The 10,982-nt window shown below is 58.0% G+C and overlaps 2 protein-coding genes across 2 annotated transcripts; both read left to right on the plus strand.

The window, feature by feature from the left end:
* Positions 1-8,664: 8,664 nt before the first annotated feature.
* Positions 8,665-10,314, plus strand: GUITHDRAFT_75572 (hypothetical protein; the record flags this gene model as incomplete). The annotated part of the gene is made up of 2 exons (XM_005827386.1): positions 8,665-9,175; positions 9,806-10,314. Coding segments are annotated over 2 exons (1,020 nt in total), but the record flags the coding sequence as incomplete, so codon positions are not given.
* A 57-nt stretch (positions 10,315-10,371) lies between these two features.
* Positions 10,372-10,632, plus strand: GUITHDRAFT_58116 (hypothetical protein; the record flags this gene model as incomplete). The annotated part of the gene is made up of 1 exon (XM_005827387.1): positions 10,372-10,632. A coding segment is annotated over one exon (261 nt), but the record flags the coding sequence as incomplete, so codon positions are not given.
* Positions 10,633-10,982: the final 350 nt, after the last annotated feature.

Raw genomic sequence — 10,982 nt, forward strand, 5'->3', positions numbered from 1 at the left:
GGAGGAGGAGGAAGAGGAGGAAGAGGAGGAAGAGGCGAGGCGAGCAAGCAAGGAGCAAGGAGGATGTCGAGGACAAGGGCAGAGCCGTAAGAGGAGAGAAAACGAAAGAGAAAGGAAGGGGGCAGGAAAAGGGATGGGAGAGGAGAGGAGAGGAAAGAAGTACCTTCTCGTTGGTGGAGGATCCAGTAGCCGCAGCCATCATGAGAGCTGTGTGTCCCTTCTGGTTCGCCACGTTGGGGTCTGAGTAGCTTCGTCAGCTGGAGGAAGAGCGAAGAGAGACGAAGAGGAAGAGGAAGAAGTGCAGCAGGCTGAAGAGCAGGAGCAGGAGCAGAAGCAGGAGCGGGAGCAGGAGCAGGAGCAGGAGCAGGAGCAGGAGCAGGAGCAGGAGCAGAGGCAGGAGCAGAGGCAGGAGCAGGAGCAGGAGCAAGAGCAGGAGAAAGACTGACCAGCCTTCCAGCGAAGGAGCTGATCAACAGACTTGTAGTTGGCGATGGCGGCGGCCTCGTGGAGAGCAGTGCCGCTTGCCTTGTTGATGTGGTTGGGATCGGCCTTGTTCTTGAGCAGCGTCTGACACGAGCAGTGAGTGGAGAAGGGCAGGGAGGAGGAGGAGGAGGAGGAGGAGGAGAAGTAACAGGAAAGATGAGGCAGAAAGAAACATCTGCAGAGGAGACCAAGTGGAGGAGAAAGAGGAGGAGAACGATGATGAGGAAGGGGAGGAAGAGAGGAGGAGAAGAGGAGAAGAGGAGAGGACGAGAGGACGAGAGGAGGAGGGCAGCGGCAGCGGCAGCAGCAAAGAGTGAAATCGTTTGCTCTTACAGTCACGACATCACTGTGTCCTCCAGCAGCAGCGACCATGAGGGCATCGAAGCCATTCTCATCCTGTGATGAGGTGAGACACAAGATGAGGGAGGAGGAGGAGGAGGAGGAGGAGGAGGAGGAGGAGGAGCAAATGTAAATGAGTACAAGACGAAGGCGGGAGGAGGGGAGGAAGAGGAAGGGGAGGAAGAGGAAGGGGAGGAAGAGGAGACTTGATCTTACCTGCACATTGGGGTCGACCTTCTTCTTGAGGATATCGCCTACGACATCATTCCATCCTTCTCCTGCGGCCTGTCCAGTCCCACCATCAGGACACGGCAAGAGGGACAAGGAGGAGGATGGAGGGGGAAGAGAAAGGACGAGGAGGATGAAGGGGAAGGAGGAGGAGGAGGAGGAGAGGAACCTCAATGAGAGCATTTCCTCCTTTCTTGTGCAGGACGGTGACGTCAGCTCCTGCCTTGATCAGCTGCTTTGCTACATCCTGAAGCAGACGTGAGAAATGTTGGTGAGCATAAGAATGCATAAAACACAGGAGGAGGGAGGAGACAGGAAGAGGAGGATGACAGGAGGATGTGCCAGTAGCAAAATCGGCAGAATGGCAGGAAAAGGAAGAGGGAAAAGAAGATGAAAGGGGGGAAAGGATGAAGAAGGCTGAGCAAGATAAAGGAGGGGGAAGAACAAGAGGCAGGAGGAGAGGAGAGAAGAGAAGAGGAGAGGAGAGGAGAGGAGAGGAGAGGAGAGAAGAGGAGAGGAGAGGAGAGGAGGAGAGGAGAGGAGAGGAGAGGAGTACCTTCTTGGAGGAAGCACAAGCAACGATTAGAGGAGTCTCTCCATTGTCACCGATGGCATTGATGTCCGCCTTTAGCTTCAGAAGCTGATCCACCGCCTGCAGTCCTCTGTTAACTTCCCCCTGCCCCCGCCCTCGCCCTCGCTCTTCCTCTCACACCACTCCTCTTGCTCTTCCTTCTCCTCCCACCCCTCCTTTGCCGCCCTTCCTCCTCTTGCTCCTCCTCTTCCCGCTCCTCCTCCTCACCTTGGCATGCCCGCTGGAGGCAGCCACCATGAGGGGGGTCCATCCGTCCTTCCCCTTGGTCTCCAGGTCGAGCCCCTTGTCCACCAGCGTCTTGATGAGATCTGCTGCTCTTTCACAACCTTTCTTGCGCAACGGCAACAAGAGGAGCCAGGGAGGACGAGGAGGATGGAAGGGAAGGAGCAGGAGCAGACCAGGAGCAAGGGAAGGGGTGAAGGCAAGAGCAGGAGCAGGAGCAGGAGCAGGAGCAGCAAGAAGATTTGACCTTCCCATCCTTCTCCAGCGAACTCAGTAAGGAGATTACCACCATCCTGAAGTCGAAGTGAGGGATTGAGTCAACAGAAACCATCATCACCATCATCACCACTACCATCACCTCCTCCTCCTTTCTTCCCCTCTTCCCAACTTTCAGATGTCTTCCATCTCCTTATGCCACTACTACACATGATCATCATCATCACCACCACCACCACCACCACCACCACCACCACCACCACCACCATCATCATCACCATCATCACCATCACCATCATAACCATCATAACCATCATCATAATCATCCCCCAGCCGTCCCTGCTCATAGTTGCTTTCCTTGCTCCTGCTCTCACCTTGTGTGTAACATCGATATCTGCTCCTTTCTCAAGGAGGAAGTCGACGACTTTCCTCTGTCCAGATGCGGCAGCGTGCAAGAGAGGGGTAGCACCGTCGTCTCCTGATGTCACGCAGTGAGTCAAGGAGGAGGAGACAGCAGGAAGGCAGCGATCGAAGCGTGGGGGAGGAAGGGAGTAGAGCAGGAGGAAAGATGGCAGAGAAGATACAGCAGAAAGGAGTGCAAGAGAGGGTAGGGAGGAGATAAGGAAAGGGATGGTGACGAGAACAGACACAAACGGGGAGGAGGTGGGAGGGGAGGGCGGAAGAGGAGGAGGAGGAGGAGGAGGAGGAGGTGGGAGGGGAGGGCGGAAGAGGAGGAGGAGGAGGAGGAGGAGGAGGAGGGAGAGGAGGAGGAGGGAGAGGAGGAGGAGGAGGGAGAGGAGGACGACGAGGAGAATTGAATCTTCTCACTCACCCTTGGATTCCATGTCTGCTCCTTGATCGAGGAGAAGCTACCAGAACTCTCATCTCCTCTTCTCCTCTCCTTCCCCGCAATCAACCTGCACTAGCTCCACAGAGCCGCTCGTTGCCGCAAGGATGAGGGCAGTGTACCTGGAGATCACAAGACAGACAAGTCATACCCCGCACACAGCCCTCCTACTCCCACTTCTCCCCCCTGTTCCTCCGTTCAAGTACATACACCTGCCTGTGTCATCCATCTTCCACAACCCTGCCCTCTCCCTCCCTCCCCCTCTTCCTTTCAACTTCCCTCTGGATCCTTTCTCCCTCCCCACCCCTTTCCTTCCTCCTCCCTCTCTTCCTTACCCTCTGTCCGACTTTGCTTCAATGTCTGCTCCCTTCGTGATCAGCGCAGTCACCATGTCCTACTCCTCATTAAGCACATCCTTCCAGCACATGTTCAGCACAGCACCTGCTGTCCGCCGTAGGCAGCCCACATGAGCGCGGTGAAGCCCTCGGAGCCCTCCTGGTAACGCACAAGCTCGAACTTGATGAGGGAGCAGGATGAGACTGGACCTGCTGCCCGTCAAGCCTTCCGTTGACATCTGCTCCTTGAGCCAGAAGCAGGTTGAACTCCTTCCGAAGCACGTCAGGGGGGAAAGAAGCAGCGAGAAGGGGAAAGCGGCAGGGGAAGAACGAGCAGGAGGAGCAGGAGGAGCAGGAGCAGTTGCCCGTACTTGCATGTCGCCACTAGCGCAGACAGAGATGAAAGCAGAGTCGATGGCCTGGGGGAGAGTCAACCCCTCCCGCCTCCACCCCTTACTCTGCCACCTTCTTCTTGGCGGCATCATCATCAAAGGTGATGTTTGCGAGGCTGGCAGCGAATGCTAGAGGATCCGGTCAGTCTCCTCCTTCCATCCTCCATCTCCTTACGCTCAGCTGGATCTCCGCCGCAGGGGGGAGTCCCGCAGCTCTCGTTGGCAGTCTTGACGGCATGCTGCAGGTACATCTCAGCCTGCATGATCCGAGCAGCCAGCACCTCCTCACCTGGGCTGCATACAGAACACGAATCGCGTTCACCTGCTCCTTGTACTCCTGTGCTCGCTAGAGGTTCGAAACGTGCCATCAGAAGCATGCAAAGAAAGAGAAGAAGGCAGGAGCATGCAAGAGCATGGAGACCATGCACGATCCAACACGGGCGAGGAGGAGCAAGGCAAAGGACAAGGAGCAAGGAGGAACATCAACCTGCTCCTGCGTCTTGTTCACTGCTTCTGCGGTAGCAGCAGCATTCTCGTCGGCTGCATGCGCTGCCAAAGGATCGTGAGCCCGCCAAAAACGTCGATGCGGGTCGCACCAAGATCCGACAGGACACAGAGGGACAGAGCGAGGGAAACGACCAGGAAACTCGACAGGAGTCGCATGATTCCTGTATGGGGAGTCAGATGAGACGATGGTCAGCGCTGGACTCGGGGCTGGCTCGCGCAGACTGCAGACACATGAAGCCTCGAGCAGTCGTCGGTCATTAACATCAACCCACATCTCTCATGCGAATCCTTGTGTTTATCCATGAGAACGTCTGTCATTTGCATCTATCTACATGCTTTCCATTCATATTCACATTCATCACGATGCGTGCAGCGAGAAAACATCAGGGTATCAAGCATGTCCAATTCTACGGAATGCTACAACCCATGAATCCGACCACTCCCTCGGCACTGGCCCCGTCTGAATTCACGCTGTCATGCTGATCCTCGTGAGAAGCGATGCTGCATGATCCTTCATCCTCTCGCTCTCCTCCCTCCCATGCTCCCCCTCCTCCTCCCTTCTCGTCGTCCCTCCCTCGCTCCTCCGCATCCCTCGAGCCATGACTGGAGGCCGCTCTAAATAACTGTTACAGACGTAACGCTAAATACCCCCACCCCTTCTCCCAACTACCCCCAGCAGTCATAGAGAATTTTTGACTACCCCACCATACAAGATAGACAGCAAAAGCCACCTTTTCCTCAAACCATCTAAGTACCCCTACATTTGTCAGCAAATTTGCTACGCAGGTACCCCTGGACTGCTCATCTGTACAGCGGGGCCACTTGCTTTCGCACCCACCCTACCTGAACGACTACCCTACCAGCCTCTGGCACGATCGCCCGGCCTGAAAAAAGGGCTGGCCCGAAGTTCAACTCAGTGCTCATCAGATCGGGCCGTGCGGCCCGTCAACTTTCACTTTCTCCGGGCCGGGCCCACACGCCGGGTGAACTTCCGAAGTTCCGAAGTTCACTGTCCGTCACAGAGAGAAACTTGGTGTAGAGAGAAAGGGCTTGTGCTCTTGCTCCTGCTCCCGCTACAACTCAGAGTCGCGCGAGTCGTGCTTCTGCAGATCCTGCTCCTGCTCCTGCTCCTGCTCCTGCTCCTGCTCCTGCTCCTGCTCCTGCTCCTGCTCCTGCTCCTGCTCCTGCTCCTGCTCCTGCTCCTGCTCCTGCTCCTGCTCCTGCCCGGGCCCTACCCCTGCCCCTGTACGGTCCTGCCCGGAGTCCTGCTCCTGCTCCTATCGCGAAGGAGGGCTCAAGAGATCAACTTGCAGCGATCGAGCAGCCCGAAGACATACTATGACACTACTGCGGCAACAGACCGTGAAAGGACGAAAGACAAACGACTGCGATGGAGGACTGGGCCCGGAGGAGCCCCCGGGGGCCCGAAGCGACTTCGGCGGACTGAGACGAGCAACGTAGGAGGAGGAGGAGGAGGAGAGATGAAGTTTGTGTGTTTGTGGCTCTAGAGTAAAGAGTTGAGGATGTTGAACTAGCACATGTAGAAGATTTTAAAATACTTCCCGCAGAGAGGACAGTAGCTGTCCAAGGAATGAATGGACATAAAAAAGTCTTGATGCCTTCTTCTTTTCTATATTTGATTAATGAGGCGGACTTGTGTCATGTGGAAATGACTGCCGTTGCTTTCATGCCCAGCAGCGGCCGAGCTAGGGCGGGGGATCTCCATGGCCAGGAGAGACGTCGGGACGACACTTAGGAGGAAGGACGGGCAGAGTGGAGACAAGACAACACATGGAAAGACAGAGAGGGAGGGAGAGAGGAAGGAGGAGGGAGGGAGGGAGGGAGAGGGAGGGAGGGAGAGTAACAGCAGCAGGCAGCAGCAGGATGACGCAAGTATCCCAACGCTACTAAAGTCTCCTTCCTACTCCTGAATTTCCGACCGTCTTCATGCCTCCTCCACCTTGCAGAGATCACTCGCGCTGCTTCCCTTTCCTCTCACCCAAAGTCACACCAGAGGGAGGCGACGATGCACCCAGATTCGAGGAGCTCAACAGCAGGATTCAGCAGCTGGAAGGGCAGGTGAAGGCCTTGTCAGCGAGGAACACAGAGCTCGAAGAGGCGAACGCAAGGCTGACAAACATCAGGGAGGAACGTGGCGAAACTGAGGACGAGCACGAGGACAGGAGGAGCGATTCCTGGCAGCTCCCTGAAGAGGCTCTGTCGATATTGGAGGAGCTCTATGAGAGACGCGACGACGTGGATGGGACCGATGTGCTCACGCGCCGGCTGCTGGTTGCCCTCAGCGTCGGTAGCGCCATAGAGGAAAAGGTAGCGGTGGTGGGCGGGGAGACGATGGAAACATATAGGATGAGAGTGGCGAGGGAGTGGGAGCTAGCGCACAAGAGCCTCGGCCTCGCTGAGCTGGACCTGCTACGAGCGATGGCTGAGTGCGTTCCCGGAGGAGATGTGAACAATCCTCTCGCTGAGCTGCAAGGAGGAGCTGGAAGCCAGTCAGTAGAAGAGTGCATGAAGGCGATAAGCAGGAAGGTGAGGCAAGTCGTCTCGAAGCTCCGACCCCCGGCGACGGGGCAGGCGCAAGAGGATCAGCAGCTGCATAACAGCAAGTTCTCGCTGAACGAGGAGGCAAGCCAGGAGAGCGAGCAGGGGCTGCGCGAAGCTTCTTACGGGAGGATCGCAGAATTCTACGGGGGACTGACGGAGCGCATCGGCCTGCCCCAGCCGAACCTGTACAAGGGCATGGAGGACGAGCACTGTAGATCAGGAGACTCTGAGGAGGCGTTCACCACAGGAAACTACTACATCCAGACAACTTCCAAGGAGGAGTGGTTGGCGGTTACCGATGCGAGGAGGCGGTCTGAGCTCTCGGACGGTCACAGGATCATCCGAGATGTGGAGGAGCTGATGCGTGATGAACTCGCTGTCAAAGCACAGCTGATCAAGGAGGAAGTCCTCGCCCTCCTGCTCTATACAGGTGTGGAAGAAGGAACACTGGAGGAAGAGAAGGAGGAGGGGGATGAAGGTGAAGTAGAGGAGAAGTATGAGGAAGACGAAGACGATGAGAAAGAGGAAGAGGAAGAGAAGGTACTCATACTCCTTTCGGCAGGTCCCATGTACCACAAGTACAACATGGCTCTGAGAGCGCCTGCTACGGTCATCAACAGGTACACGACGACCATCCACTGCATGGTGAGCGGGCTAGTCAAACTATCCCGACACACTCCGCTGCTCGGAAACCGGAAGGTCCTCCGAGGGATGAGCGGGCTGAGGATGCCCGAGAGGTTCTTGAAGGAGGATGAGCTGGGAGTGTCGGGGGGAGTGGAGTACGGGCTGCTGAGCACAACGACTGACATCAAGACGGCCATCCAGTACGTGGGTCAAGGACTTCAGCCCATAGTCTTCGAGATCAGCTGCGGGGCCATCGACCGGGGAGCGAGCCTGGAGTTCCTGTCTCAGTATCCCGGGGAGAAGGAGATACTGTTTCCCCCACTGTCCTACCTCGAAGTCGTCAGACAGCCCCAGAGCAAGGTGGTGGAGGGCCGGCGGGTAAGGCTGGTGAAGCTGAAGATAAATGCCAACGTTACGACGTCCACGATAGAGGACTTTGTAGGGAAGAGGAAGCAGCTGTACGTGGCTCTGATGGAGAACTTGGCCCGAGAGGTGGCGCGGGACCTTGACGATTGGGAGCCGGAGGTTCAGAGGCGGCTGAGACACGCACAGGGGGATGCGGCCTTTGGATACCACAAGGTCCTACTGAGTTCCATCATGGATGAGTGCGAGGGCCAGGTGCAGGGGAGCAGGAAGAAGACAGACCGGTGGTACAACGACGAGAGCAACTACAAGGAAGCGATGGAGGAAGCGATGGTGATGATGGAGATGGCAACGAACAAGCTGAGGTACTGGATCGAGGATGTGGAGGGCGACTGGCAGTGTCGCAGCCTTGCAAAGCAGACAATGAAGGATATCTACTGGAAGAAAATGGCAGACTTGAGAAAGAAGATAGGTAGGACCCAGGGCCAGGATGATCAGGGGAGGCACGAGATGCTGAAGAGACTCTGCCGCATGCTGGGCATGTCAATAGAGCAGGGGGAGGCGGGGAAAGACCCTCCGACCGTCTTGGCTGTCCTGAGAGGGCAGGCAGACCTGATTTCCCTGCTGCACGCTGCTGGATGCGACTTGAACGCGCAAACCAAGGACGGGAGGACGGCGCTGCACGTGGCTTGCATGCTGGGGATGAAGGGCTGCATGCAGGAGCTGCAGGAGGCGGGGGCGGACGGGGATGCGAGGGATGAGAACGGCTGGACATGCGCGCACTGGGCGATGCAGCACGTGGACACAGCGAGGCAGCTGGTGAGGTTGCTGGGCGTGAAGGCGCTGGAGCAGAGGACTGGAGCTGGCGGGATGACCTGTGCGCACATTGCATGTGCGCGAGACAGCGTGGAGGTGCTGAGGTATCTGAAGGAGGCGTGCGGGTCGGAGCTGCTCATGGCGGAGGATGATCGAGGGCGGACGTGCGCACACATCGCAGGCTCCAGAGGCTACCTGGAGGTTCTCAAGTACCTTCATGAAGCATGCGGACCTGACCTCCTCCTCCGCATCGACCAGCACGGCGCCAGCTGTGCACATGAAGCGAGCTCTGCTGGACACGTAGAGATTGTGAAGTACCTGCGGGAGGTATGCGGGAAGGAGGTGCTGCTGCTCAAGGCTCCCAACGGCTCCACCTGCGCGCTGCTCGCCTCTCTCAGAGGCCACCTGGAGCTGGTCCAGCTCATCGAGAACACGTGCGGGATGGACGCGCTGCGGCAGAAAGACGAGGAAGGCAAGACCTGCGCGCACATGGCGAGCATGGGAGGGCATGTCGAGGTCCTGAGGTACTTGGAAGGCACGTGCGGGCAGGAGCTGTCCCTCAGTAGGGTCGGCAACGGTCTCACTTGCGCCATGCTAGCAAGCTCGGGAGGTCGGGTGGAAGTTCTTAGGTATCTCAAGGATACGCACGGTGTTGAGGTGTTGCGGGAGCGAGACGAGGAAGGGAAAACTTGCTGCCATCATGCAAACGGGCACGTGAAGTCGCTGGAGTTTCTCGAGCAGGAGTGTGGGAGGGAGTTGCTGTTGGAGCGAGATGACTCGGGCAAGACTTGCGCGCATGAAGCTTGCCTGGGAGGACACGTAGAGACTCTCCGATACATCGAGGAGACGTGCGGGAAGGAGCTGCTGGGGCTGAGGGACCATCAGGGCTGGACGTGCGCACATCTCGCGAGCACTGGGGGGCACGTGGAGGTTTTGAAGCATCTTGTGGGGGCGTGCGGCAAGGAGACGCTGCTGCTGGGCGACAGCAGGGGAAAAACTAGCGCACACTTCGCAAGCTATCGAGGGCACGTTGAGGTGATGAGGTACCTGCAGGAGGTGGGGGGGCTTCAGCTGGAGCAGCAGCGCGACAAAGACGGGAAGACATGCGTGCATGAAGCATGCTCGCAAGGTCAGGTCGAGGTGCTCAGGTATCTGAGAGAGAGCTTTGGGAGGGAGCTGCTCCTGCTGGCAGACAAGGAAGGGAGTACCGGAGCTCATGAAGCGAGCATGGGGGGTCATCTCGACGCCTTGAGGTACCTCAGGGAGAGCTGCGGGCGAGAGCTGCTCATGGAGCAGAACCTCGTTGGCGAGACCTGCGCGCATGCCGCAACCTCGGCCGGCCACCTGACAACGATGACCTACCTAGAGCAGGCATGCGGGCCAGAGATTTTTCAGCTCCCCGATCATCAGGGAAGGACGTGCGCACACATTGCAAGCGCGGAGGGGCATGTGGAGATAGTCAGGCTGCTGCGGGAGGCTGGTGGGCAGGAGCTGCTAGAGCAGGTGGACAAGGAGGGCAAGTCAGCTGGACATTACGCCAGCATGCAGGGGCATCTTGACGTGGTCAAGTACCTCGGAGACTCCGGCGGGAAGGAGCTGCTGATGCTGAAGGACGCCTACGGACGTACGAACGCGCACCTAGCAAGCGTTGGGGGGCATGTGGAGGTTCTGCGGTACCTCAAGGAGGCGTGCGGTCAGGCGCTCCTGCTGGAGGTGACGGAAAAGGGCAAGACGTGCGCACACTTTGCGAGCGTGGGAGGGCATGGCGACGTGATCGAGTACCTGGTGGGGACTTGCGGCAGGGAGCTGCTGCTGCTGGCTGACGACCAGGGACGATGCTGCGCTCATCTTGCGAGCATGGGGGGTCACGTCGAGGTGCTGGGATACCTCCAACAAGCCTGCGGGCAAGGGATCTTACAGCAAAAGGACGTGCAAGGCAGGACGTGCGCGCACCTGGCGAGCATGGAAGGGCACGCAGGGGTCCTGAGGTACCTGCAGGCCACCTGCGGCATGGAGCTGCTGCTGGGCAAGGACGCACGGGGCACTACCTGTGCGCATCTTGCCAGCCATGGAGGGCACGTGGAGACGCTGAAGCAGCTGCTGGAAGCGTGCGGGAAGGAGCTGCTCTTGGTCAAGGACGTTCACGGCAGGACCTGCGCGCATTTCGCCAGCTCGGCCGGGCAGGTCGCCTCGCTCGAGTTCCTCAAGGAGGCGTGCGGGCCTGAGCTCCTGCTGGAGAAAGACAACGGAGGAGCGAGCTGTGACTACTTTGCGAGGTCGGGAGGTCATGTGGAGGTGGTCAAGCTCCTGCTGGAGAATCAGCTGCAGTCGGACATAGGCTCATACTCAGTAAATCCTTCAAGTGCCTAATATACGGTATAATATCACAGGATCGAGCCCCCCAATCAGTTGAAGGGCCGCCGCCAGTCCCGGCGATCACGGTCGGGGCCTCCCTC

Source organism: Guillardia theta, assembly GCF_000315625.1.
Source record: "Guillardia theta CCMP2712 unplaced genomic scaffold GUITHscaffold_67, whole genome shotgun sequence".
In the NCBI taxonomy this organism is placed as follows: domain Eukaryota; class Cryptophyceae; order Pyrenomonadales; family Geminigeraceae; genus Guillardia; species Guillardia theta.